At 37.7% G+C, this 27,774-nt stretch overlaps 1 protein-coding gene across 2 annotated transcripts in view; it reads left to right on the top strand.

Moving 5' to 3' along the window:
• Positions 1–27,774, top strand: part of arhgef10la (Rho guanine nucleotide exchange factor (GEF) 10-like a) — a 147,246-nt gene that overhangs the window by 66,934 nt on the left and 52,538 nt on the right. For both annotated transcript variants that reach the window (XM_053653400.1, XM_053653399.1), the window contains one exon: positions 6,127–6,227. In XM_053653400.1, the coding sequence (XP_053509375.1) occupies positions 6,127–6,227 (101 nt within the window). The remainder of the gene's footprint in view (positions 1–6,126; positions 6,228–27,774) is intronic.

The raw sequence follows: 27,774 nt of genomic DNA, 5'->3' as shown, positions 1-27,774 counted from the left end.
TCTCAGGTCTCTAAACTGCAAGTCTGACTCAAATCTCATGTCTCTAAGCTGCAAGTCTGACTCAAATCTCAGGTCTCTAAACTGCAAGTGTGAGTCAAATCTCAGGTCTCTAAACTGCAAGTGTGAGTCAAATCTCAGGTCTCTAATCTGTAAGTCTGAGTCAGGTCACAGGTCTCTAAGCTGCAAGTCTGACTCAAATCTCAGGTCTCTAAGCTGCAAGTGTGAGTCAAATCTCATGTTTGATTCGCAAATCTGAGTCAAATCTGAATCATGTGTATCAGCTGCATGTTTTTGTCAAGTCTCTGAGGTGAAAGTCTGGATCAAGTGTCAAGGTCTCCTGGACTACAGTTTCAACTCTTCAGATTAAATTCTGAGTTAAGCAGCAAGTCAAGTGCCGAGTCACTAACTTGACTACTCCTCTCTGACATCCAATGCACAGTGTTCATTACTGGCAATATAATGAAGCCCAGTTTCATACTTCCTCTCCAGCACTTAATTCAAGAAGTGCTATTGAATATCTTTCATCTGTAATGCTGAGCAATTTTAAAAGATTCTAACTAGTGTCAACCATTTTACCACATGCCCAAGGCACTATTTAAATGATGAAGGATTTGGATGCCATGTGAACTTGCTCTCTGGATCACCTACTATTACATCAGCTCAGGCTGTTCTCAAAGCTTTATATTCACCAGCAAATTACTGGCCTAATCGGATGGCTGGATGGATCATTAAGTGATCGTTTTTAAAATTCATTACGTTTAGTACACTGGGCAGAATTGTTGGCAGCTTTTGACCTTGGTAAAGTAAGCACAGATTTGTGAATTTGGTGTTAGCATTTAGGTAACACTTGCCATAGAACTCATTTTACTCTCAGAGCACTATAGCAATTTCTTTGAAATTTCTTTCAAAGGGGCTTTTGATGTGCCGTTATTATGTCACATTAGGAAAGGGCGGATGTAAGTGTGTTGTGGTGGAGGCTGTGCGTTTGTCACGCGGCCCTGCACCTGGATGTGCTTATCCTCGTTGTGCAGAGACAGGAGGAGTTGTCATTCGGAAGGATGGCTGTGGAGGAGAGGAAATGAAGACGGATTAGTGAGGGATTCGCGTAGGACGGAAGGACAGACATTGGGGGGTGGGGAGGGCGGGAAGAGAGAAAGAACAACAAAGGAGAGGGATGAGAGTGAAAGATTTGCTTATGTTATTTTACAAGAACTGACATGGTGTAAACAGCAGGTGCAAAATGAGACGTCCGCACAATGAGACGAGTTATGAAAATGACATACATTTTAAACAAAATTTCATCACTGTTCACTTGCAAGTAAAACATCTTTATTGTCTGTGGAATTTAGTACTGATACATAACAGGTCTATGTACAGCTGCTATTAATATATCACGACGTTGGACTGTGTTTGCCAAAATTGGTTGTGCTGTCCAGATATTCATGTTGGGTCTCACACACACAAACACATATGTGTGGGTAAGGGGAAACATCTCATATAAACAACAATACCTGAAAATCAAAATAAATAAAAATATATGATGTATATTATCAACTGGATGCTACATTCTGCCACTGTGGATGACTCCAAGCAGTGCAGCCTGGAGATTGCTGAGGATGGTACCGTTTCTCATTTGTAAGTCGCTTTGGATAAACGCATCTGCTAAATGAATAAATGTAAATGTAATGTAAATGTAAGTACCATGGAAATGTTTTTGGACCTCAATTCCACATGGACATTCTCGCTGTGGTTGCTGGGACTACGGTTGCTGCAATGGCCTTAGGACTGCAATTACCACATACAGTTTTGCACTCAAGTCTCCTTTAGTGAACAGTGGACTAGTTCAACAAACAGACTTCATATTAAACCATAATGAACTTCCCTTTACTTTCACAATATCCGTTGTTACCCAGATGAGGATGGGTTCCCTTCTGAGTCTGGTTCCTCTCAAGGTTTCTTCCTCATATCATTTGAGGGAGTTTTTCCTCACCACCATCGCCACCGACTTGCTCAATAGGGATAAATTCACACATTTAAAATCTGTATCCTGTGTTTCTGTAAAGCTGCTTTGAGACAATGTCCATTGTTAAAAGCGCTATACAAATAAAATTGAATTGAATATTTGCCTCAGTTTAAAGTAGTAAATATATTATAATTTGTGAATAATAATAATACACATTATTTAAATAAACTATTGTATTCATGTTATATAATTGATTTACGGTAGAGTTCATGGAAGTGGACCCAGACTTGTGAACCCAACTGTACCATTAAATTGGCACTAGGTAAATTGTGGCCAATCTAAATGGCGACTTAATCATGTGCGAATATGTGCAAGCATCTCTGAATATGTGCAAATTTCCCCATGTGAATTTGGACCTAACTTTTGGACTCAATACAGTCCAAAATGAATGTACTATAAAACATTCAAAGTTGGCCAATGTTGCTATATGTGAAGGCAAGCCAGTTTTTCACCTTGAAGAGTTTTTCAGTTTGCATGAGTGTCTTACTGGTATGAACAGTATGTAAACAAAATTAGCCAAAGCTGATGTCTTTTAAAAAGGAGTTATTGCTCAGTGATTACAGCTTATTTTATTAGAACTGAGTCTGGTGCCCACTGTGGGGACTGCAAGCATGCTCTTCGAAAACTGGTGTCGAGCACACTTAAGGTCCCTCTCAAGGCACCTTTAAAGGTTTCATGTAGAAAATGTTTCACGCGAACTCCTTTAAGAAATTACAACCCTTAGCCAATAGTGTTAGATTAAAGTGAGCTCTCATGATCCTCTGTAGCCTTTCTTTGGTACTGTAGAGGCAGCACAAGTGTTTTGTGTGTGTGTGTGTGTGATGAATGCTGTGTGGTATTCGTTGCAACATCTGTCCTGTATTTCTGCATTACTCTCACACACACTGCTAACCCACCTGCCAGACATCAGCCAGTGCCCTCCTCTCCGTTCTGCCCTGTTGCCTTGGGGCCCTCATCCACACTGAGGTTCACACACACCTAGCCTCTCAGTCAGTCAGCGGGAGGAAACTATAGCTATGCCAAGCCTGCATTTCATATGGAACACGATTCTCTGCCTTTTGCACTTTACTTTCACCTTTCTGCTGAAAATGTTTCTGTTGAGTTCGGAGAAAACGTACAAGCAGGAAGGAAATAGCTATGGCTCCAGACTGAGTTCTTGGCTTTTATGAGTGCAGTCACAGTCTTCAGGTGATTTTATGTTTTATTTTTATTTTGTGACCGTGTCTTTAGGCTTCTCACTCTATTTCTGACTCTGCTTTTTCTGAAGTCTGGGAGTGAATATAAAGCAGGCTGAGGTGCTGATATGACAGGAGCTCAGACGGACTGCACACTGCACTCAATTACATTCTAATGATGACTGAGCGTGAATCGTCTCACGTCTCACTGTCTACTAAACCTCCTTAGTACGGCTGATGGTTACTAAGTGTTAACAAGTGCTAAACACCAGTGGTGCCTAATAAAGACTTGAGTGAATGTAAGGGCAGCTAATCAGTCATCAGTCTTTTTGTGCTTCGCTCACTATCATGCAAATGGTAAGCATTTTAAACCACAAGGTTGAAGTGGTGCTATGTCATCACGACATGTCATTAGGCTAGCCCATTCTGAATTTTTCAAAATCTAGATTTATGTGAATCTTAACAACAAAAAAGGTTTTGCTTGTTCTTTGGAGAAGATGGCGGACTACATAGAGGACAAGAAACATCTCTGCATGATACTCTGCAAATAATTAACTGCTTCGACATTGTAAATAGCTTGTCACGCCTTTGTTACGTTTTATTGGTTGAGCTTTGCATAAACTGGGTCAAAGTTAAATTTGAGTGAACTTTGAGCACAGTGCCAAGGCATCAAATGCATCATCAGTGGATTTAGCAAGGCATCAAAGCATCAGTGCTTTCTCCTTAAGGGAAACAATGGATTCACCAGCGCACAGCGGTTTTAAGAAAATAAATAATGTTAAGAAAGGGATTTAAGAAGAATACACAGGATTATCTCTGCTAAGGGCATACATGTCCTTAGTCTCTCATTTCTCTCGTGTTCTCTCGTGCTCCATCGACTTTTCTTTTTTTGAACATATTTGAAGGCAACACTTGGCAGTGCATTTTGGGAATTTAAAAAAAATTTTTTTTTTTTTTTTTTTTAGATGTTGGTCTGATCAAATGAAGCAGATTTGGAATTGATTTTAAGTAGCATTTCAGCAGCGTGGGATATAATCCCAGTAGTGCATACGGAAAGCTGAAAAATGTTGAATAATAGCTACTAAGAGTGTGTGTGAGCCAAATGAGACGAGGCAGTTGGCTGTGTTTGGTGGACGGGCCTTGAGTTTGACACCGGTGCGACTGAGTATCGTCACTCATGATCATTAGACTCCATTTCCCCATTTCCACATGGATTTAATCCATTTGGAAGAGTTTAATCTGTCACTCGTGCCTTGATTTAACACTCTTAACTACATCTTCCTTCTTTAAAAAAAAAAAAATCGCTTCTCTACTTCTCTTTCATAAATAATTATCTGTGGAGCCAATACGATCTCACAAGTGCAAATTCAGCATTTGTGTAAAACGTTACAGATGGTTAAGGTAAGAATTCCATGACTTTTTCAGACAGCTTCATTAATAAGAGCCTTAGAGAAAGTTATGAATGGTTAAGGTTACAGTCTGGGTAGAGTCATCGACAGGCATTTTCTTATTACTCCATTTGTATGAAATCGAGTGAAATAGTTCCTGCTCATTAGGATTCTATGAACTTGGTGTATCATCGGCTTGCTGAATGAGCCGGGACTCCAAGAGCAGTAATAAGCCTTCTCAATAATGTCAGAATTTTCTTTAACAAGGCTGGAAATTGCATCGGGGGCTTTTATTTATACATATATTAAATAGAGTTCAATTAAAAAAAAACAACAACATGCTTACAGTGACATTGTATAGGTGGTGGTATGTAAAGTGCTGGGATATACTGAGAATTTAATAAAGCACACAGATGGCCCTGGTCTATTTAAGATTAGGGAATTAAATCACAGTAATAATTTACTTGAAGGAGCTTTATGACAATGGAAATTTATCACTCAAATGAAACACATTCTTTGTTCTGGAGTTGGTGTATTTGTTGCATGAACAAAACACACTGGAATTAAACGATGAAATAATAATAATAATAATAATAGGCCAAAAAGGGGAAAGGAAAGAACATAACAAAATGTAAAAAAAAAAAAAAGAAACAAACAAAAAAAAACCAAGCAAAACAGATAAATCTCAACAGTAATTTAAGCTGTGAATGCAGACATGAGTTGAAACAGTGATGATAAAGAAGGGAAAATAAGAAGAGCTGCACAATTATAGACAAATATGAAGATATTGTGGTTATAATGTGCTGTTCTAAGAAGATTTGTTGATTTATTTCCCTATAACAACACACCCCAGTGCGTATTATTTCTTCTTTATTAACACTTACTTAATGCTAGTATCATTGAATGCGTAACATTACCTACTTTAATTTTTACATTACCTACTTACTTTAACAAAGTTGTCTATCATTGTGTGTGTATGTATGTGTGTGTTAAACATATATAATATATATTTAGATATAATCAAATATGATATTACAGAAGCCGAATATGCAAAGTGGATCCCCAAAATATTCTATAAGACTTAAAATAATGACACATGGTGTTTTTTCTTTCCTTTTTGAGCCAATGTATTTTGGGGAAAAAAAGAAGCTATGTCATGCCATGTGATGTATTTTGACATAAAATGTACACACATTCTTTCATATTTCTTCATAAAATATTTATATTTATTGTAATGAACGTTATTTGAAGGTCATATGTAGGAAGGTGTTAAATAAAATGTTCTCAAGACTGGCGAATAAGTGCAGTATGCATTATCAGTTAATATCAAATCACTTGCTGGAGCTTTTCCCATTTTATTTCTCTGCTTAAAGATGTGATATTCAACTAAAATCACTGTCTCACATTTTTATTTATCAGCTTGTTTATTTAAATATGCCTGGGATGGTATCACAATTACATACAGTACAGTAGTCTCAATACAAATGAATAAATCCATTTGTGTTTTTTGAAATAATTTTTTTCTGCGTGTGTGTTCCAGGTCTGGCCGTCCAGTCAGCTTCATGGTGGTGTTCAACACGCCGAGTCCTCTCAGCAAGATCTCCTGGGTCAACCGTCTTCATCTGGCCAAGATAGCACAGAGTGAGTGCTCTGCTCCTTTTCTAGTCCTCGCACCACTTAGATGACTTGTCATTCAGAGACGTAAAGCACTTTCAATTGCTAAGATGTTTTGAAAAGCCGGCTGACTGACAGGCTCTAAATGAAACGTCTGATGCTACCGCTGAGCGTTTTTCTTCCCCCCCCACCGAGTCATCCGTGAGTTCGCCAGAAGAAAGACAATTTCTATGACATTCTTCTGTGTGACCTTTTTTTTGTGCTGTGTGGACAGCTGCCGTGGTTAGAATGCCAAAATATTAAATACCAAGTCTGAGAGCATTTCCCTGTGCAGAGATAAAACTTGCATTCCTCCTGGAATGTTCCGGCTATCTGATCTCCACATTTACAAGGTTATGACGCTCTCATTTTTACCCCCCAGCCCCCGTCTCTGTCCATTTTAGCGATAACCCAAAGAGCTGGTATTTATTTATTTATTTATTTATTTATTTATTTATTTATTTATTTAACAGCGTTATTGTCCCATAAATTTGCTTTTAATATATGTTTTAACCCTAGAGATGAAGAATTGTAGCTTCATTAAAGGTAAGGCTACATAAGCCCTTCCTGACAGCTGAGATTTATTTCAGTTTCATTGGGTTTGTCTGATTTGATGTCAAGTTGACATAAGGTTGCATTATTACATCTTACCTATGTCAACAGACGTTGTAGCTCAGGATCAGAGACAGCATACATAATGTCATTGTGAAGTCACGATAGTCATAAGGATTCATAAAGATTTATAAGCAGAAATAAGAAACATACTTTACTTAAGCAGGAGAGAAAATATAACACTGTCGCAATATTGTCATGCATATTCATAACACTCTTATAGGCAGAAACAAGGAATGTAATTAAGGTGAAAGAAAATATACATGACTCCAACAATGCAACATCATGATATTATCATAAGTATTCGTTAAACTGTCATAAGCAGAAACGAGTAACGCTACATAACTCTGTTATTACAGTGTAATGATCACTGTTATAAGCTCCCAATGTTGCTGTGATTTTTATATGGCAGAATTTCACGTTGATGTTACCACATATGTTGAGGTCAGGAGACACTACCACGTACAATTTGATAAGTGATGTCACATCACCATTGTGCCACTCGGACACAGAATGTGTTCAGTGACTTAGTGTCATAACATGGAAAGTGACATAACGCAACAGAATATACACCACTTTACATGTATGTCAACTTTCCATAAAAAAAATTAGACGAGCCGATATGAAAGCTGACACCTTTATACATGTTTATGCAGTTTTACATCCTGCCGAAGGGTGTATGTAGGTGTTATGTAGCACTATAAACACTGAAATGATCATACTGCACTTTATATAGTCCTTTCTTTTTTGTCTGTCTTTTCTTTCTGCCTTTCTTTCTAGCCTTTTTGTTTGTTAGTTTCTTTCTGGTGCTAATATGTCGGTTGGTGCTGTATTTTCATTATTCCCTTGAGAAATACACAGATCAGCCATAACATTAAAGCCACTGACAGGTGAAGTGAATATCATTGGTTATCTCAACACAGTGTCACCTGTCAAGGGGTGGGATATATTAAGTAGCAAGTGAACCGTCAGCTCTTGAAGTTGATGTGTTGGAAGCAGGAAAAATGGGTAAGCGTACGGATCTGAGCAACTTTGACAAGGACCAAATTGTGATAGCTAGACAAGCATCTCCCGAACAGCAGGTCTTGTGGGGTGTTTCCGGTATGCAGTGGTTAGTACCTACTAAAAGTGGTCAGGTTAAAGGACTAAAGTGCCGCTGCATCACATTATGCAGAGATGACGTGAGGGCTAAATCCCACTAGTGCTACTTATGGGTAGAAAGACGGGAATTGAAAAAGTCTTTATAAAATTATTCTTGGATGCCAGGATCACAATTTAATTAATAAGATTAATATGCAAATTTTATACACAAAGTAAAACGTTACCTTTAACAAAATCTACACCTGGTGAATTGGATTCTCTTCTTGGACGTGACGCATTCTCTTCCTGGACGTGACTGATTCTCTTCCTGAACGTGACTCGAACTTTGCAAGACTCTAAACTACTTATGCGACATTCCTCTTCCTCTAACTCCCATATTTTTTTCACCAAGTTGCAGCAACAAGTCTTGTTGACAGCTCTCTCAACCCCCCGCCTCAACAGCTCCTCCTCTCCATCACGTATTCCCGCTGTCGAGATCGTGAATGTGTTCGGTGTAGCTGTGTGTGCCTGCAGGACGCCTCTATAAGCTCCCCGCCTTCAGGAAAGCTTTCTGAAGAGACAGTAATACGGAACTAGTGGTTTAAATCATGTATGAGAGCGTTCAGTCATTTGGGTCATTTAGAAATACCTCGTAATAAGAAATAAGACAAGGTGACTGAACTTTTGTTGTTATCTAGAAGCTGTTACATCATCCAAGGTACTTCATTATGTCTGCTGAATAGAAGGAAATTGACTAGAATTTGAATATCTGTATATGACTCAGACATTTAACCTTGTGAAACTTGTTCATGCGATATTAGTCTGAAGGTAGGAATCAAGGTAAAATGTCCACTCAGGGTAATATAGGTCGTGTCACAGACCTACACATCTATCAGAGATTTATTTATTAATTTATTTATTCAGTTTTTAACCATCCATTGTACATATTTATACCAAATCACGGTTGGTTGAATGCTTGAATCTGATTGGTCAGAAGGTGTGCTTTATATAACAGCACAGCTTGGAAAGTAGTTCCGGCTGTAACACGAACGATAGGTTAATATTAATGCTCTGGTTCTAATCTGTATTTGTTTCTAAAGTAACAGCTAACAGAAATAAGAAACTGATTTTAAACATGTTGTTTAACAAAGTAAAACCTATTATCATTAATGTGGTGGCGTTTTCTTTTATTGTTAGGAGACGTTTATTTAACATTTATGGCGGCAGTCTGAATCAGACATGTTCCACAAGACTGAATTTAACTATAAACTGATAAAAAGTAAAAACTTTCTTCTTTTCATTTTCTTTCTTTTATTTCTGTTAGATATTTGTTCTTCTGCATTGTTCTTCCTTTCATTCTCTTTCTTTCTGTATTTTTCTTTCATTAATTTTCTTTGCTATTTCTTTTATTTGTATATTAGATGCTTGTTTATTGCTTCATCCTTTCTTTCTTTTTTGTCTTTCTTTGCTTTCCACCTTTCTTTCTAGCCTTTTTGCTTGCTTGTTTGTTTGTTTGTTTGTTTGTTTGTTTGTTTCTTTATTCCATTTGTACAGTAGATGTTTGTTGTTTGGTCATCCTTTTTTTTTTTTTTACCTAACTTTTCTTCCTGCCTTTTTTAAATAGCCTTTTTGTTTCTTTCTTTCTTTCTTTCTTTTTCTTTGCTTTTGTTCCATTTGTATATTAGATGTTTGTTGTTTGGTTCATCCTTTTTTTTTTGCCTGCCTTTCATTCCTGCCTTTCTTTCTGGCATTTTTGTTTGTTTGGTTGTTTGTTTGTTTGTTTGTTTCTTTCTTTCCTTCTTTCTTACACCATCCCATCATAGATTATTTCCTATAACTGCGTACCTCAGAGTGTTTTTTCCCCCCGTACAAAATGCCTTCATTTTGTTGTGCAGTGGGCTTTAAAATGAAGTACAGTTCGAGCTGCTGTTATAGAAAATGAATCAATTAATCACCTTCCAGCCAATCAGAATCTGTCAGAAACCATTCAGAGTCTTCTGACCAATCATGGTGCACTGTTATACAAGAACAAAACCATGGCATAACAAAGTGGCATGATTTGCTAGATAAATAATATCTTGATTTTATCTTCTTCCACCATCTTGATCTGCTTTGTATTCCTGCCAGGACACAGATATATAGTTTTATTTGTGAAGATTGCTAGTGTTTTGCTAAATTGTTGTGTCCACAGGAACAGCAGTAACAGTCGTCCGTTCTGCTTCATCAGCTTCGGGTGTTGAAAATGCTTTTATGGTGATGAGCAAATAACAATCTTGGCTGACACTAAGTGGATTTTGGCAGATTACTGCTGCTGGGAGAAACATGGCTAGCTAGTGACTGAATGCAACATTTCTCAACAAGCTTCCTGAGAAAAACCCTACACTCTCTCTCACACTCCTCTCTCTCACTTTATCACTTTCTCACTATCACTCTCCTCTCTCTCACTCCCCTCTATCTCGTTTGTTCTTTTGCTTCATCCTTCCTTCTATTATTTCAGTCTTTCTTTCTTTATTTTGTTCCATCTATCCATCCATCCATTCATTCATTGAACAATTTTCAAGAACCCTCCAGGGAAAAGGATGTTTTTATCTCTCCGACTGTTTCTTCTGTTCTCTCATGAAAAACCCTTTGCTTGTTTTAAGTCTTCTGTGTTTGCTCATTTGTTTCCATGGTTATTACTTTACTTTGTAGTTTCTCTGTGTTGGTCTGTGACCTCCTTTTTTTTTTTTCCTGCACAGCAGAATAAGTTTCTTTATCAAGGCCTAGCATCTAATCCAACATGACCTGCTTCCTTGTGCATATGACTCCAGTGACACGGCAACGTTGTCTGGAATATGCAACCTGGCACTCTAATGTCAATTATAAATTAATTACATCACACCTACGCTTTCCCTTCAAATTTAACAGAATGGAATTACAAGCAGAAGGAGGATGTTGATGTAATTTCATGCGTGGCCTGCTGTTGCCAAGTTTCTCTTTCCTCCCCGGTGGAGATGTTCGCTGATATTGGCCATCTCATTGCCTCTTCCACCTGGGGCTGACTAATGAATCTGCCTCAAAGCGCTAACATCAACATGCACGCCAATAATTCACACGTGATCTCACGTGAGGACTGAGATGACAGCTCCAGCTCTGAAAACACAACAGTAGATCAGCATTTTAAATTCACTTGTTGGTTAACATTGCTCTTTTCCTGATTGCCTCCAAATCACCCCCCCCCCCCAACACACACACACACATGTTCACGTCATTAGCAGTTTAAAGCTTCATAATATTACATCAGTTTTCTCTCAGATTAGAGTCAAATTCTTTATTAATCTTCTGTTTGGATCTTTGATGTTCCTTCCTTTCATTCTTCCTTCCATTCCCCATTCCTTTGTTTGTTTCCTTCTCTGTTTCCATTCATATGTTTGATGTTGTGCATCATCCTTTCTTTCTTTCTTTCTTTCTTTCACTTTTCTTCAATTTGTATGTTTGTTCTTTCACTTCATCCGGCTTTTTGTTCTTTGTCAATTCTTCCTACATTTCTTATATTTATCCTTCTTTGTCTGTTGTTTGTGTTTGTTTCTTTCTTTCTTTCTTTCTGTCTTTATGTTTCTATGCTTGAAGTTTGGTCTTTCGGGTTATCCTGGCTTTCATTCACTTCCTACCCTTTTTCTGTCCTTTCCTGTTTCTCTGTTTCTTTCTGAGTTTCCATGTATACGTTTGGTGTTTTGTTGTTGCGCATCATCCTTCCTTCCTTCCTTCCTTCCTTCCTTCCTTCCTTCCTTTCTTTCTTTATTTGATGCTTGCTTTTTTAGTTCATCCTGCCTTCCATTTTTTCTCTTTGATTCTCAACTTCTTTTCATTCACTCTGTTTGTTTTTGTTACCATTCTTTCTTTCTTTCTTTTTTCTTTCTTTCTTTCTTTCTTTCCCTTTTCTTCCATTTATATCTTAAGTACATGTTTTTTCACATCACCCTTTTTCTCTTTTTTCAATTATTTGTTTGACCTTTGTTTTTTGCTCCATCTCTTTTTCTTTTTTTCTTTCTTTGATGCTTGTTTTTTTAGTTCATCATTCCTTCCATTTGAACTCTCATTCATTTCATTCTCTGTTTGTTTTTGTTACCTTTCTTTCATTCTTTCACTTTTCTTCCACTTGTATGTTAAGCGCATGGTTTTTTTTCCACTTCATCCTTCTATTCATCTTCTCATCCTCTCTGTCTTGTTTGTTTGTTTGTATGCCTCTTTCTTTTTTTCTTTGGTTTCATGATTTTGGGAGTTGCATGAGTTACAAATTGATTGGGTAAGTAATGGATTAAAGTTGTAGTGTTAGAATGTATTAGTTGAGAAGTCATTTGGATGTTATTTAAAGTTTGTAATAATAATAATAATAATAATAATAATAATAATAATAATAATAATAATAATAATAATGTGTATCTTAATTAACGTTTTTTCTTTTAAACTCTGGGTGTGGGATTATATTTGGTAGACTCAGTGTGCACTTTAACCAGTTGAAAATGCTAGAGGAAGTGATAGAAGACGCATAACCTTCCTGGATCACATGCTTCTGAGACATGTATATGTGTACACACACACACACACACACACACTCGTGTATATATACGCTCAGTTGGAGGAAGAAATAGCTTTGAAATTATATGTATTGAAATCAGCAGGAGGGATGTGGCAGAGCATTTGAGGAGAGATTTGGATCTGTGTGTACATCGTGTGCTTGACGTAGCATGTGGGTCAGAGGAAGAAAGAAAGAATACAAGAGCCAGAGTAATTGTTAACTTGTGAGGAAGAAATGAATGATTTCTATTTCTAGGCAATTATGCAGATAAATTGGGGTGACAATGTGTTTGGAAGGAATGTGTGTTTGTGTGTGTGTGTGTGTGTGAAGGAGGGAGAAAAGTCGAGACGTTGACTGAGACCAGCATTCAGCACTGCCACAGGGAGTCGTGAGTAAGAAGCAGGAGGCTAAAAGCTTGCCTCGACTCCTCCATCTCTGCCTCATGTCTTAGTGGCACACACTCCTCCTCCTTCCTTTTCCTCATCCTCCTCATCTTCATCCTCTTTCTTATCTTCCTTTTCCTTATATTCCTCATATTTCTCTTCCTCATCTTCATCCTCTTCCTCTTTCTTTTCTTCTTCCTCTTCTTCATCTTTCTGTTCCTCCTAAGCTCAGCTTCCACTCCCTCTTTCTCACCTCCCTCCTCTTCTTCACCTTCCTCTTTCTTATCTCCCTCTTCCTCATCTTCCTCCTCATCTCCATCTTCATCATGTTCCTCTTCCTCACCTCCCTCCTCTTCTTCACCTTCCTCTTTCTTATCTCCCTCTTCCTCATCTTCCTCCTATTGTTCATCTTCCTCTTCCTCATCTGGTTGAGAGTAGAGGTGTGCATCAAGTCTGGGATCCTGCGGGATGCAACAAAATGTCATGTGAGGAGATTGTGGCATTTCTAACTCTGGGTTCATATTTTATTCAAAAATACATGAAAGAAAGAAAGAAAGAAAGAAAAAGAAACTTTCATGTTTGGGCTGCAAAATACAGACTCTTATATCTGAAGCACAAAACAGACACACACACACACACACACATACACACTTTCTATTTTCACTTGTACAGAATATTTCAAATAAAAGCCCAAGATCATTCTTGGGGGAAAAAAATGCGTTTTCCTGTAAGTGGAATTGCGATTATAACACTATAGTGTCATCTTTCCACTGAATATGCAAAATAGAGTTGCTGAGAAAAGCATGGATGTTTTATGATCAGTAAACATTAGCATGAATTGAATTAGCATTCTTACAGCTTTGCATTGATTCCTGTGACATGCCCAGAGCTGTAGCTTGTTTAATTACTCTGCATTTTTTTTTTTACACTCGTCTCTGACAGACCAGATCGACGTCAAATGAATCATGTATAGATTAAAGCGGCAAGCTGATGCCGTTCAATAACGATAATGTGTAATCAGAATAGCTTTTCAGAGCAAAAACTAGGGTTATTATTATAATAACGTGCAAAATTTCCCTCCGCTCTTAAATGGCTGCAGCGGCTGGGTCCATCACAGCTAGTGGCTGGTGCTAGCACGCCATTGGGCTCTAATCCAAAGGCGCTTAAGCTCTTGATTCTGCTAAATGCATCAGAGCATCAAGCCCACCAAAGCTGCTGGTTCAGCCCTCTGCAGGCTTCCTTTGGCGGCAGCCTGCAACTGTGCACTTGATGAATGAATTCAATTATGTGTTCGGGAGGTATTAAAAGGTCGTTTGCTTCCATCAGACAATGGAAAGGCTATAACAGCCGTTGCCGGAACATTTACCAGCTATGCCTTACTGTACACGTGAGACCCAAAAGATGCTGTAAGGCATGGATAAGTTACTATACTAAATATTATTTAAACGGGACAACACCATATGAAACAGCTACAAAATGAGCTCCAAAGTTGAAAATCAGGCCAATTATGCTTAATAAATGAGCCATCCATGGTGGTATAGTCTACAACCTTTATTTCTGTCTGAATCAAAGGATGCTAACAAAATATGAATGGTGAGGCAACCACAAAACAAGGGGTTTTTCTCATTCCCGTCCTTGTGTGTATATATATATATATATAATATGTGTATATAATATGTGTGTGTGTGTATATATATATATATATATATATATATATATATATATATATATTTATATTTATATTTATATATATATATATATATATATATATATATATATATATATATATGGCATTCTGAGACTTGTTTAAGAAGAAAAATGGTCTTAATGAACTTGACTGACTGCTCCCAGTGACCGAATTCATGAATAATTCAAACTTCTGAATTTTTCAATTAACCTCTAAATATGTAAATATCACAGATTCTTCCTTTGCATCCCAGTCCCCATGGTGATATGCAGCATGTGCTCATGTTTGTGTTGGTTTCTGTTTTGGTCCTGTCTCTACCCCCTGCACCGCCATTTGCTTGTTTCCTGATTGTGTCCAGCTGTTTTGTGTTAGTTCTTATTAGTTTACCCATTTATACCCCACTGTGTTTGTAACGCATTGCAAAGTCTTACATACTCCAAGCCTTGTTTTAATTGTTCCCGTGATACCTGTTGTTTTCTAGTTCTTTGGCCTAGTTCTAGTTATTTGGCATGCTATGATCTGTGATGATAATGATTGTTGGATTATCCTCAGAAAACCAGATGCTGAATGTAAAAATGTTTGCCCTGCCTCCAATACTTGCAAGTTATGCTAACACTCAGATGGAAGAACATAATGGCAGTATCTGTATCTTTATAGTGCTCTGTATTCGGATTCAAACTGGAAGTGGACGTGGCCTAAAACTTTCATTAAATATTAACCCTACCACAATGCACTCATTGGAAACCACTGGAAATATACAGTATCTCACAAAAGTCAATACAACCCTCACATTTTTATAAATATTTGATTATATCTTTTCATGTGACAACACTGAAGAAATAACACTTTGCTACAATGTAAAGTAGTGAGTGTACAGCTTGTGTAACAGTGTAAATTTGCTGTCCCCCCAAAATAACTCAACACACAGCCATTAATGTCTAAACTGCTGGCAACAAAAGTGAATACACCCCTAAGTGAAAATGTCAAAATTGGGCCCAATTAGCCATTTTCTCTCCCCAGTGTCATGTGACTTGTTAGTGTTACAAGGTCTCAGGTGTGAATGGGGAGCAGGTGTGTTAAATTTGGTGTCATAGCTCTCACCCTCCATCATACTGGTCACTGGAAGTTCAATATGGCAATGCATGGCAAAGAACTCTGAGGATCTGAAAAAAAGAATTGTTGCTCTACATAAAGATGGCCTAAGCTAGAAGATTGCCAAGACCCTGACACTGAGCTGCAGCACGGTGGCCAAGACCATACAGCGGTTTAACAGGACAGGTTCCACTCAGAACAGGCCTCGCCATGGTCGACCAAAGAAGTTGAGTGCACGTGCTCAGCGTCATATCCAGAGGTTGTCTTTGGGAAGTAGACGTATGAGTGCTGCCAGCATTGCTGCAGCGGTTGAACGGGGTGGGGGGTCAGCCTGTCAGTGCTCAGACCATACGCCGCACACTGCATCAAATTGGTCTGCATGGCTGTCGTCCCAGAAGGAAGGCTCTTCTCAAGATGATGCACAAGAAAGCCCGCAAACAGTTTGCTGAAGACAAGCAGACTAAGGACATGGATTACTGGAACCATGTCCTGTGGTCTGATGAGACCAAGATAAACGTATTTGGTTCAGATGGTGTCAAGTGTGTGTGGCAGCAACCAGGTGAGGAGTACAAAGACAAGTGTGTCTTGCCTACAGTCAAGCATGGTGGTGGAAGTGTCATGGTCTGGGGCTGCATGAGTGCTGCCGGCATTGGGGAGCTACAGTTCATTGAGGGAACCATGAATGCCAACATGTACTGTGACATACTGAAGCAGAGCATGATCCCAGCATGTATTCCAGCATGATAACGACCCCAAACACACCTCCAAGACGACCACTGCCTTGCTAAAGAAGCTGAGGATGAAGGTGATGGACTGGCCAAGCATGTCTCCAGACCCAAACCCTATTGAGTATCTGTGGGGCATCCTCAAACGGACGGTGGAGGAGCACAAGGTCTCTAACATCCACCAGCTCCGGGATGTCGTCATGGAGGAGTGGAAGAGGACTCCAGTGGCAACCTGTGAAGCTCTGGTGAACTCCATGCCCAAGAGGTTTAAGACAGTGCTGGAAAATAATGGTGGCCACACAAAATATTGACACTTTGGGCCCGATTTGGACATTTTCAGTTAGGGGTGTACTCACTTTTGTTGTAAGCGGTTTAGACATTAATGGCTGTGTGTTGAGTTATTTTGAGGGGACAGCAAATTTACACTGTTACACAAGTTGTACACTCACTACTTTACATTGTAGCAAGTGTCATTTCTTCAGTGGTGTCACATTAAAAGATATAATCAAATATTTACAAAAATGTGAGGGGTGTACTCACTTTTGTGAGATACTGTATAACCCAGAGGCAGAAAAGCCAGCAGTGTCACCATGTAGTGTTTATTCTAGCTCTGACATTTCCTCAACCATATCTACATCACTCCAGTTCATAACTGGTCTTAATTAGAGATGCACATGCATTTCCCAAATATAAACAAGCTAGTAGCTTAATTTAAAGCTCTGTGACAAGTAGCTTCCTTGAAACCTTCTGACCAGGCAGTTGCTAAAGATGAATGAAGGAATTGTCTGTTCATGTTAATGATCATTGTCCTTGTTTGTTCACCAATCTTTGTATCTGACTGCTCATTCTCACCTGCATGAAAGTAAAAACCTTGTGATTTTTTTTTTGTCATGTCCCATGGGATACCCATCCCGATCCACTCCTATGATCTCTGTTTAAAAAAAAAAAAAGACTTTTCTGGAAAGCGGTCTTTATATATGTATTTGTATACGCTTAGAACTCATCTTAATGATAAATTCATAAGTATGAGCTTGTTTTTGGGAGTGTTTCCCGAAAGCAATTGTTATCAGAGATTTAATGAATGAATTGTGAGTAGTTCTTTCTTGACTTTTGACTCTGGAGAAAAAAAAAAACACACAAGTCAAGCAACTGATTCACAGTCCGTTGAACGTTGCTGTCACACAACTTCAGGGACTTGGGTTGGATCCTGAGTGGAGTTGGATTTCATTCCAGGGTTTTGAATTTACATGATCAAATCTCGCTGGCTATACAAAAACAAACCGTGTTAATGCAAACCAATTCATTCACATGGAACTGATTCCATATACACGTTCGAATCAAGAAAATTCAGTGAACTGTATTTTTTTTTTCAGTGTAGAAAACAACGACCAAATGGCATATAAATGCCGTTCCACAAGTTCCACAAGTATTTGACTTCAACATAAGTACGATTCTTGCAATTAACTTCCTGGTACTATGTAAGTTGATTTACATGAGCACATTTTGAAATGCAGTTTGCTTCAGTTGGTTTTGTACAACTAACATGAACAGATAGTGACCCAAGCTGAGGTTCCAGCCTAAGATGCTAGCGTTTTGAGGTGGCCAGGTTACCCACTGCACCACTGAGCCATAGAAAAGCTGTGTATTGACAAGGGCTTATCAAGGGATCATACTTTTGTATAGAAATGAGTTGCCTATGTCTTTTTGACATAGAACTGCACCCAAGCTCCAAATAGGGAAATATTCAATTCAATTCAGTTTTATTTGTATAGCACTTTTAACAATGGACATACAGAATTTAAGTGTGGGGATTAATCCCTATTGAGCAAGCTGGTGGCTTATACTTATTGAAGAACGATGGGTCAGGTTACTTGTTAATTTATGAATGAGTTTATGTACCATGTTAGTTACGAATGGTTTCAGGAAATGCTTGTTAATTAAAGAATGGTCTAACGAATGTGATAGCAAAGTACTTAACATGAATTTGTACATTCTCATTTACATTTTAAATTTTTTATTTTTTATACACAAAAAGCCTGAAGCAATGCCTGAAGAGCCTTTTGTACTTATTCATATAAAAAAAGTGCCTCATGTGACCTACACACTATAATCATAACAGCAATTAATTAGCAGTTAGTTAAATGTCATATCGATTTGGATCTTTGATAAACAACAATTAGTCTGATTTCTCAATATTTTCCTTATACCTCCACACCCCTTCCATTAATCCCCAGGCTGCAACCAGATTGGTTGGGGGATAAAAAAAAAAAAAAGCACTGATATAACTTATTTAAGTTAAGACTAAGTTAGACTAAGTTACATCACTGCTTTTTTATCCGCCAACCAATCTGGTTGCAGCCTGGGGTGGAGGTGTAAACCAAAAAAAACCCCCACAAACAAACATGGACGACAAAGTGCTCGTAGAAAAATTCAGCTTGTTAGTGAGCAAATTTAAGGAGATGCGTGATGTGCAGTGAGATATATTTCAAGGACTAATTTGCTCACTAACAAGCTGAATTCTTCTACAAACTCTGTCCTTCATGTTTGTTTTGTTTTTTTTGTTTTGTTTGTTTTTTTGGCTTACACCTCCACACCCCTCCCATTACACCCCAGGCTGACTGGTTGGGGATAAAATAGCACTGATGTAACTTAGTCCTCTTCTTGAAAAGTTGAATTATTTTATATGATTTTAACAACTGCTGTTAGGCTTATATTGGACGACTTCTATTAATTTAGAGTGAATGTTATGTCCATTTCTCAGTGCTGGGGAGCCACGATGATGCTAAATTCTTTTGGAATATATATAATTGGACTTTATATATATATATAAAATATGAATTCTCCTTTAGGATTTTCTGGTAGAGAAATAATTCAGGGAAACATGAATTCTGCTCAAGTTGGCCTGGCCCTGTTTGGTTTACACCAGATGTAATGGGGCCCCTGTATTCCTCGATGAGTTGTTACTGTGCTCCTAGACGAATTTTGGAAGGTTGGCCACTTCTGGTAAGGTTCACTGTTGTGCCATGTTTTTCCTTTTGGAGATAATGGCTCTCTCTGTGGTTCTCTGGAGTCCCAGAGCCTTTCTTTCAATTTTGATATAGTGTGTTACTGGGTAAGACCTTTTAACCAACTTGATTTGATTGAACAGAACAGCAATAATCAGGCCTGGTTGCATCTAGACCAGCTGAACCCCATTATAAATGCAGTTTAATAGATTTGGGATATTGGTAACTACGGGGCAAATACAATTTCATACAGGTCTAGTTGGTATTGAATAACCTTTTTGCCCATGAATAAAAAACATTATTATTTAAAAACTGTAGCTTAGATTTTGTTTTAATTTCTGAAACAATTTAGTATGAGACACAAAAACAGAAGAAATCACAGCACATGAACATTTAAAATGAAATGAAATGAAAGTCACCAATGTGAATACGTTTTAACAGTCAAAGGATAGGCTTCAGGATGAAGGGCTTCGTGTTGTCTTGGTAACATGTCAAGATGGCTGTTTTTGTCTTATTAATGTCAAGATAAAGGGAAAAAAAGGGAGGCTGGAAGGGGAGCAACAGGTTGGTTTGAGAATTTTAACTATAAATGGATAAGAAGTATCACATGTTAAATTGCATGGTCATATTCATGTGGTATAAGCAGAATAAAGCACTCAGGACATGCTGTTATTGGAAACATCTTCATGGAAATAGTAACTCTGCTTTATCACACCGCCCCATCATTAACAGCACCATTCTCTTCCGTACATACACTACAGATGCATTGGATACAGATTAGAATGTTACAGTGCTGGAGTATTTCTTTATTACACTCAGAGAGGGACAGGCTTTATCTAAAGATTGCTCTGCTAGTTCAGATGCAGGAAGTGCACGCGAGCAGAATGCATGATGTCCGACTCATTAGCGATGCTGGCCCTCACGGCTAGGCCAGAGCAGCGAGGTTGGGTTGACTGGCTGTCTCTCATTAATGCTTCATTCAGTCTGGCACTGCGGCATTGTGTTTATTATTTGTGCAGAGGGGAAGCTTCCGGTATTTGTCATCATTAATGTATTTCAAAGGGCTGAAGGTCAGCACAGGTGGTCCTCTCCTAGAAAGCCAGCCATAACATGATAAAATGTTGGGCTTGGTGTCGTGCTCCAGTTATTAAGCAGTTATTTAGCTGTGCGGCTACAAAATAAGTGTATCACTGTCTTTATTTTCTATATATTTCTTATGAAGCTCTGTCTTTAAGACCAGAACGATTCTGGACACGGTGCAGCGTTGTAGCAGCACTCCGACTGAGAGCCAGGTTTATAAGGCTGCGTAATGCCTACATTTCAGATATTATGTCACATGACTACCTGGCTCAACATCAAAATTGACAAAAGCAGTCTTCATGATGCCTATTGGACCTTAGTAAGTCCTTATGAATGCTTATGTATGTTTTATACGTATTTATGGCTATGTAGTAACACTGCAATGACAGGGCTATGCGCTTGTTTAGCATCTATAAATCTTATGTGGAATGTATTTGACTATTTAAAAGATTTTAAGAATACTTAGGATAATGTCACATTAATAACAGTCATGTATAATTTCTCTGTCCCAAACAAGCACTCCATCATTTATTATCTACAGTGTCAGTTGTCATGATGCTATAATATACATAAAAGATGCTATAAGTGAGTATGACGTAACGTTATGTCGCTTCACATAGTGTTATGTCAGCTTGGTATCAAAATTGACAAAAGCAGTCCTCATGAAGCCTGTTGGACCTTACTAAGTCCTTATGAATGCTTATGTAGGATTTATAAATGCCTATCGCCACGTAATAACTCTGCAATGACAGGGCTATGTCCTTGTTTATTATCTATGAATCTTAAATGAGCATTATTTGACTATTTATAAGATTTGACTAATACAACAATGTCGCATTAATAGTGTTATGTATGTTTTTGTCTGTCTATTTATAGTGATACAGTAGGTGATCATTTTAATAAATATCTATGAAAACATAGTAACACTGTCGACAAGGTTATGACAAGAGCTATATATACTGTAGGTTACGACAAGGTTATGATACTTTAATGACAGTGTTACGTGTGGTTTGTCTGTCCCTAAATTAGTTCACTGTATCGCACCAGCATCATCTCTCTCAGACGTAACATAAGCACATTAATTTCTATGTTTCTTTCAAGCTGTTCATTATAAAATCTGTAAAGTTTCAGTCTTTGAGTTCAGGACCGTTCTGGATGTATTTTAACAGCCCTCCAAGGATGCAGAGCTTTCGATGACCATAAAAATCGGCAAGGAGCGCAAATTAAGGCCCATTAGTTATGCTAACTGAATAATTAGCTGAAAAAAGTCCGAAAGCATCACGGAAGCAAGGGGAAGACCCGAGGACCCACGAGAGCTGACGGACAAGCCTGGCCTCTATTTCAGTAACCTGTGACCTTTCCCATTCCTCATAAGGCCACACTGTATGATGAGGTCAGGGATCAGTTGGCGCTTTATATAATTATGAATCAGGTGCGTTTCATCAGACAGCGAGCTTGCTTGCAAATGGAGAGGAGTCTAGCCGAGCAGAGGGATTAACTGCTCCAGTAGGTCAGGGAAATACATTCATTATGCTTTTTCTTTTTCCTGTGCTGCGGTTGCATTAGTGACACCACTGAGGAAAGAAACACAGCAGCAAAGCTGTGTGTTAATGACATACCAAATAGACACGAATACGTTTATTACTGCTGTTACATCTGTGTGAGTTTCGAAGGCCAGATTTTAACGGTGCAAAATTGCGTGAAAGCCGAGTTGGAGAAACAGGTCGGCTCACTCCGAATTGTTCCACACATCTAGTTGCTGCACACATTGTCTTTCCTTAGAAATAAATCACTTGTGCTGTTGAAAATTGATTAGTCGTAGAAAGAACACATCCAATTCTTCACACATTTTGAAGATCAAAAAAAAAAGGAATAAAATATACTATGTATTTTTATGCACATTATTAATATAAAATTGGGCCATTAATAATACAAGTTCATGAGAGAGTTTAGAGCCGGTGCGTTTCTTCATATGATCGTTGGATAGCATAGTAAATTATTGATGCAGATTACTAGAGCAAGAGAAGGATTGCTGGATCAAAAGATCCTGACTGCTGTCTCGTTAAATTATGGTAAGTTAAGCATCAATATTTTCCCTCTCATCAACTCGCATGTTAACATTACTGACCTTTCCTTGCTAGAAGATATAGCTGTAACAGAGTGCTCGTGAATTGTCGATTCTGATTGGTCAGAACGTATTGAATAATTTTCTATCTACAGCAGCTCTGATTGTAGTTTCAGCTGCAATTCAAATCGCAGGTTTATATTAATAAATATAAATTCTTATTACTAAACCATAAGTATAGTAACAGCCAGATTAATATTACTTAAAATAATCAACGTCTAGGTGGTAACTCTCAATAACAGTAAAGTTCGTTGTTGATGATTTTCCCCTAACAGCATGTCTCAGGGTGTTTTATTCCTTCCACAAAGCAAAATGCAACTATTTTCTCATGAGTTTTTATTTTTGACATATTCATCAATCAAGAAATCTTCTGTATCATTACTTGCTATCAAAATTCTTGACAAATGCAGTCCTCATGACTCCTTCTAACTCCTGTTCTAAGTTCACATGTAGGTTTTAAAAATACCTAGGGCAACCTTATTAAACTGCAATGACTGAGTAATTCCATGTGCTGTTTATTATCTCTAACTCTTAAGTGGCTTTGTTTGACTGTTTTTAGAAGTAGTTTTAGTAGACTAGCAGATTAGTCTTAAAAAGATTAAAAAGATGAAATTTATACACTATATCAGGGGTGCAAAATATATGGCCCATGGGCCGTAACCGGCCCGCCTGATGATTCCATGCATTCCATAAGTCAAGTAACGGAAATGAAATGCAATAATGTAATGGAAATGTAAAGAATTAATCACACACGGATGCAGTTTCTTATATAGCCACTAGAGATCCTCTTGTCAGCGTCCTTAGGCTATACATGCTTACTGTTGCTAATGGTTACTTGTAATCTTTGGGTATTTCTAACATAACGTGAAAACGTGGGTATGCGCAAAATGTCTCTTTCAAAGAAACTGAAGGTGGATTCTGAATGCCGTATATGCACAGAAAAACTGATAACTGAATATTTCTTTAGGGGAAAAAAAATGTTTAATTTGCTCCCAGAAAGTGGCGGTCCTCAAAGAATTTAATATTTGACAGCATTACGATACAAATCATGCGAAGAAGTACAGCCAGTATACTGGCCACTTACAATATCATTGTGATGTGGTGAAATTATCTGTCTGGTCTTGTATCAGTGTTATCCTTCATGTTGTGTGTTAGCCTAATCCTGACTATTATGGCTGTTATATGAAAATTTACCTCAGAATTCATTTTGGGTAATAAATAAGTGTCAAGTTCAATTTAAATTTTTCTGATTGAAGGTGATCTATATGGTCAAAAGTTTGTGAACATCTGACATTCACACCCATATGTGGATCTTCTCCAAACTCTTGCCACAAAGTTGGAAGCACACAATTTGTCTAGAATGTTTTTGTATGTTATAGCATTACAATTTCACTTCACTGGAACTAAGGCCCAAAGCTGTTCCAGCATGACAATGCCCCTGTTCACAAAGCAAGCTCCATGAAAACACAGTTTGCCATGGTTGGAGTGGAAGAACTCGAGTGTCCTGCACAGAACCCTGACCTAAACCCTACTGAACACCTTTGGAATTAACTGGAACGCTGACTGCACCCCAGACCTGCTCAATCAACATCAGTGCCTGACCTCAGTAATGCTTTTGCAGCTGAATGACCACAAATCCCCACAGGCACGCTCCAAACTCTAGAGGAAAACCTTTCCAGAAGAGTGGAAGGGGGACAGCCAAGGTGGAGTAAATCTGAAATTGGATGTTCAACAAGCACATACACGTTTTATAGTCAGGTGTCCACAAGCTTTTGGCCATATAGTGTATATTAAGACAGCTGATGACTATTGGAATTAGCCTCTACAAACATTTATGTAAGTTTATGCCAGTTGTCAAGAAGGGTTTATGTAGGCATTATGTTGCCCTATTACCTAAGGCAATATAATTACACTGTATGTAATGACTAAGATATGTAACTCCTAAGTAATGTGTTTTTATTTTATTTTATATAAACCTTAACCTTGAGATAAAGGTTTTTAGTGCACCTAAGTTTAGTGTTTGACTTGATACAGTGCTGTTAGGGAATAGACATGTGGGAGTTTGTTAGGAAAGGATTTCCTGCAGAACAAACAGAATGAAGCTCTGCAGGTTTTCCTTCTCACAATATAGTGTGTGGCCAAAACAATATTCTTTAGAGACATAGTGTTCTTTTTCACTTACTCAAAAAAAAAAAAATGTGTTTTTTAGCACTTTCTTACACTTATGAACATTTATGGCATGCCTGTTGAGAACTTCACATTGTTGATCTAGAATTAGAGTTAAGTTAAGCACATGTAATTAGGATTTAATAGCACAATTGCAATATCCACATTCAGGCCTCGAAATTCATGCTCAGAGTTATAAATACACCAAAAACATTAAATGCCATATAACGGTAATATTAAACACATAATTATGACAGTATTGGCCTTGGAATTGAATCTTTTTAAATACATTAAATACACAAACAATTCATTAGTAATTAATTGTTTGATTAATTCATTATAATCTCATCCAGTTAAATTACACAAAAAGGTTTTATTGAGTTTTTATTTTTAATTTATTTTAATTTATGAAATTGCTTATCAAAAGGGCCATATTTTTATGGATAAAATTAGATACAAAATTTATAGCAGATAAATGATTGGTCAGCTTATCATTGGCATGTTATGATATGAAAAAAACAAAAACAAATAGTAAATAATAGGATGTGCTGGATCAAGTACTATTTTATAAGCTGAATAATGGTAGTGGAAGCCATATTGTTGAAATAAACCAAACTGAATGTGATTATTACAGCTAGAACTATTCATGCAGCAATATTCCAGACTCCTATTAGATATTTATTTCAATACTTGCCAGTTTCTTGTTCTTATATCACTGTATTTGTCTCATAATGTTTTTTTTTTAATTGTGTTGCTTTCATATTACATCATGATACATTTGCCAGCAAGGAAAAAAGTTATTTCCTTCTTCAGTCTGCATTTTCTATCCCCTGTTTTGTGTGTGTGTGTGTGTTATACAGCCTGACTCTGAGTCTATGTTTCACTACTTAAACATTGACAAATCTTTTGGACTAAAGTCGCTCTCATTGCATCTTTATATGTTTTGTGCAATATGCAATGTCGTCCACTCTGTGCTGTTGACACCACTACTTATTTAACCATCCAATTAAAACTTCCTTTTGAAGCTAATGTAGCTATGCAAGGTCATATGAAGGACACTGAACCAGTACCCTGACCTCAAGGAATCCTTGAATAAAGATATTCATTAGGCAGTCATTTTGAAGCGCCTTATATTATCTGTGCTTTGAAGCCGAAATATTTGGTCTGACTCACGCTATTATTTAAACGATGCTTGAGAAGCTAGAGGAGAGTGCTGTCTCTGAGGCTCCTTTTAAAGTTCCTAATTGAATGTGTCCTTCAACAATCCTGTCACCTTTGTATCAAAGCTTTTAGATTAAAAGACTCATTAACTGAGAGCAAAGAATTGAAAGAGAGGCTTTTGAGTGAGTTAAGTGAATCAGTCTGTAAAACTAAAGTTCTAGAATTTGCCTTAGAGCACCTACGTGCTGTAAAATAAATAAATACATAAATACCATAAAAGTGCCCTGCCAAAAAGCAGGTGCAAATATTTCCTTGGAATGATGTGTTCACTGTATTGATTTTAGAGTTAGATGCAGAGGTAAAGAGATACCAAATCAATTTCTAGCTGCCCCTAAAGGTGTAGGGACCATTACGCTATGTAGGCACTGGCAGTTGCATCCTTTTAAATGAAATCCACACAAGCTGAAATGCTGAGAGTCAAGCTAATTAGCCCTGAAGTTGTCTGGAATGTCTGCATCTCCGAACCCTACAATCTCCTGTCAGCCACCGTGGCACTCGCATCTCGCTATTTGAAGCAAACGTTACATTTGATATCCTGCAGTACTGTTTTGGAGATTTTTTATTGCTACATCTGATGCTAATTGAATGTTGATGCGAAAAAGTCACAAGGATGAAATGAAAGCAAGCTCTTTAATGCAACAAGAAATGGCATTTTAATTGCTCATGATATGATGAGTGTATAACCTGCTTTGTGCTCTCTGTAGTCATAGAAACAACAATACCAAACTAACATCCAACATTTGCGGGAATAAATTATTCCTTTGATTTAGATGAATATAAGAAGTACAGAAGGAATTACTTGTAGATGGGCTGTTATGGGGGAAAAAAAATCAACAACATGGTGGTGCAATGCAGCCAACCCAAAGTTGATTACTTTCCAAAAACAGCTTAGCTTAAGTGTTCTATTCCTTGTATAATACAGCAATTTACCCAACAATCGAATTTTTAAATAAAATTTATTAAAGAATGTTGTACTCATTATCCATTTATGGTTACATTTAATTTTGTTTTCTCAGCAGCCTCTTCCCCCCCCTCTTTTAAACTCTCTCTAAAAGACTTTACTTCTGATTGATTTACTGACACTGGAGACTCCTTCCATAAACATACAAGTTCCTGTGTAAGGTTTATTTGACAGAACCGATTAAGTATAACTGTTAGAGCTGCTGTTCTAAAATGTTTCAGAACCTTTTGACCAATCAGAATTGAGAATTCAGCACTGCTGTATTACACATGTTTAGGTTATGACGTCCAACATAATATAAAGCTTGCTGCTTTGGTTAAAATGAACCAATTACACTGAACAAGAAGTTGTTGGTGGTCATGAGAGAGCTCTTCAATCTGAGCACAAAAACTCATTTCAGATCGTTTGGATCACATAGATATGGTGCATTATTGGATTTGTGTTTAATCACATGATAGTGCCAGCTTACGTCTGCTCATTTTTTGGTTTTACACGGCATCCAATGCTTCTCATTTAAGTGTCTAGCCATGATTTTCCAACATTGATGATGCCAGTTGCGCTGGTCCCATTTTTTCGTCTTGGTGAAGCCTTTCATCATGCTCACAACTGACTGCAGAGAAGAAGTCTAAATTTGAATGTGTAAAAATGGAATCCTTAGTGTCAAGATGCTCCCCATGGTTTTGTATGCTTGAAACATTTTGTCAACCAGCTGGATGTAGGTTGGTGTTCTGTAGTTCCCAAGGAAATTTGCAGCAACATTCTTGAATGCCTTTAATGCAGTTTCCTCCTGCCCCACTATGCAGTAAACATTCACGTCACCAATTAACTAATGGTCATCTG

This window comes from Ictalurus furcatus, chromosome 21 (genome assembly GCF_023375685.1).
Source record: "Ictalurus furcatus strain D&B chromosome 21, Billie_1.0, whole genome shotgun sequence".
Lineage (NCBI taxonomy): Eukaryota > Metazoa > Chordata > Actinopteri > Siluriformes > Ictaluridae > Ictalurus > Ictalurus furcatus.
The sequence above is the reverse complement of the archived record's forward strand: the minus strand, read 5'-3'. Positions and strand labels throughout refer to the sequence as shown.